General features: G+C 48.9%; 1 protein-coding gene across 1 annotated transcript in view; it reads right to left on the bottom strand.

The window, feature by feature from the left end:
- LOC106817415 (E3 ubiquitin-protein ligase listerin-like) overlaps positions 1-1,056 on the bottom strand; it is a 5,716-nt gene extending 4,660 nt beyond the window's left edge. Inside the window, exons 1-2 of the mRNA XM_014822080.1 lie at positions 1,049-1,056; positions 295-549 (exon numbers count right to left, since the gene is read on the bottom strand). Of these exons, the coding sequence (XP_014677566.1) occupies positions 295-549; positions 1,049-1,056 (263 nt within the window). The remainder of the gene's footprint in view (positions 1-294; positions 550-1,048) is intronic.
- Between the last annotated feature and the right edge of the window lie 640 nt (positions 1,057-1,696).

Below are 1,696 nucleotides of genomic sequence, written 5' to 3'. Positions count from 1 at the left end.
TCCTCACTCACCGGCTGTACAGATACACGTCCTCCTCCTCACTCACCGGCTGTACAGATACACATCCTCCTCCTCACTCACCGGCTGTACAGATACACATCCTCCTCCTCACTCACCGGCTGTACAGATACACATCCTCCTCCTCACTCACCGGCTGTACAGATACACATCCTCCTCCTCACTCACCGGCTGTACAGATACACGTCCTCCTCCTCCTCACTCACCGGCTGTACAGATACACGTCCTCCTCCTCACTCACCGGCTGTACAGATACACGTCCTCCTCCTCACTCACCGGCTGTACAGATACACATCCTCCTCCTCACGCCACGACGTCAGCACACCGACGACCGCGTGCGCCGCCGCCGCGTCCAGCCCCCCGCAGGTGGCAGCACCCGTCAGCACGGCGAGCGCGCCGACGCGGTCCGCGGCCGCGCGGCCAGGGGGCGCCAGTGCGGCGAGCGCGCGTTCGGCGGCGACCGGGGGGAGCAGATCGACGAGCGAGCGAAGCGTGTGGAAGACTGGCAGAGAGAGGGCGCCACCGGAGAGCCTGTGCAGAAAGAAGACGAGGCAGACGATATATATATATATATAATATATAATCCGCACGTATTTCAACATTGCTTCTTCTTCTTCTTCTTCTTTTTCTTCTTCTTCTTCAAGTTTCTTTTCTTTACGACACCAATACATAGCTGAACACATCATTATTTCATTATATGAACCTAACGTTTCATATAATGAAACTTCTATACAAGTTCATAATAAATGCCAGAGAATTTGATTTGTTGTATGGTTATACATCTTTTACATACGAAATTCTACACCTAGTTACCATTTTTACCAAGTTGACATTGTTATCTAGCAGAGAAGATAATAAATACGTCAATATGTACGAATCGTTTAAAAAATAATAAAAAACAAAAAACAAAATCACAAACATGGAAGACAAGGATAGCATATCGCACGTGTTAGGCGTCAGTTTTCGCCGCGCCGGCGACGCGAAAACAAGAGACCATCCACGTGACGTCCATCATACGCCCGGCGCTCACCTGTCCATCACAGCGCCCTCTAGTGTGCTTCTCACGTCCGCACCCAGGTGGCGCCCCAACCAGCCCACCCCCAGCGCCGCCTGGTGGCCAATCTCGAGTGACTCTGCGGCGGCGGCGGCGAGCAGCAGGCGTCGCGCACCAGGTGGCAGCAGCGCTGCGAGGCAGTCCATGCTGGTCAACAACGTGTCGTGATGCGGTGCGCTCAAGCGGCGTGCCTGACAATGAGACGATACGCAATCACAACTATTGGTATTAATTAGTACCAATTAACTTCATTAATAAATTTATTATTATTATCACATTAAGAATTATTATTAATAATTAGCGATTTTATTTTTAATAAAATTGATGGGCCTGACGACGAGACGATACGAGTCACAGACAAGTCTAGACTAATGGCGTTAATTGTCATTATTATTAAAATATTAACAATCATTATTCAAAATTGACGATGTTTCATTTTTATTTATAATCGCGGGTAATCTCATGTGCAACGAACGCCAATGTGAGTGCCAGAGCCAGCATTCAAAGAGAGAGGAAAGAGAGGGAAGGAGAGAGAGAAAGAGAGTGAGTGAACAAGAGACAGAGAAAAAAGAGTGAGTGAACGAGAGAGAGAGAGAGAGAGAGAGAGAGAGAGAGAGAGAGAGA

This window comes from Priapulus caudatus, unplaced genomic scaffold (genome assembly GCF_000485595.1).
Source record: "Priapulus caudatus unplaced genomic scaffold, Priapulus_caudatus-5.0.1 Scaffold1718, whole genome shotgun sequence".
Classification (NCBI taxonomy): Eukaryota; Metazoa; Priapulida; class Priapulimorpha; order Priapulimorphida; family Priapulidae; genus Priapulus; species Priapulus caudatus.
The sequence above is the reverse complement of the archived record's forward strand: the minus strand, read 5'-3'. Positions and strand labels throughout refer to the sequence as shown.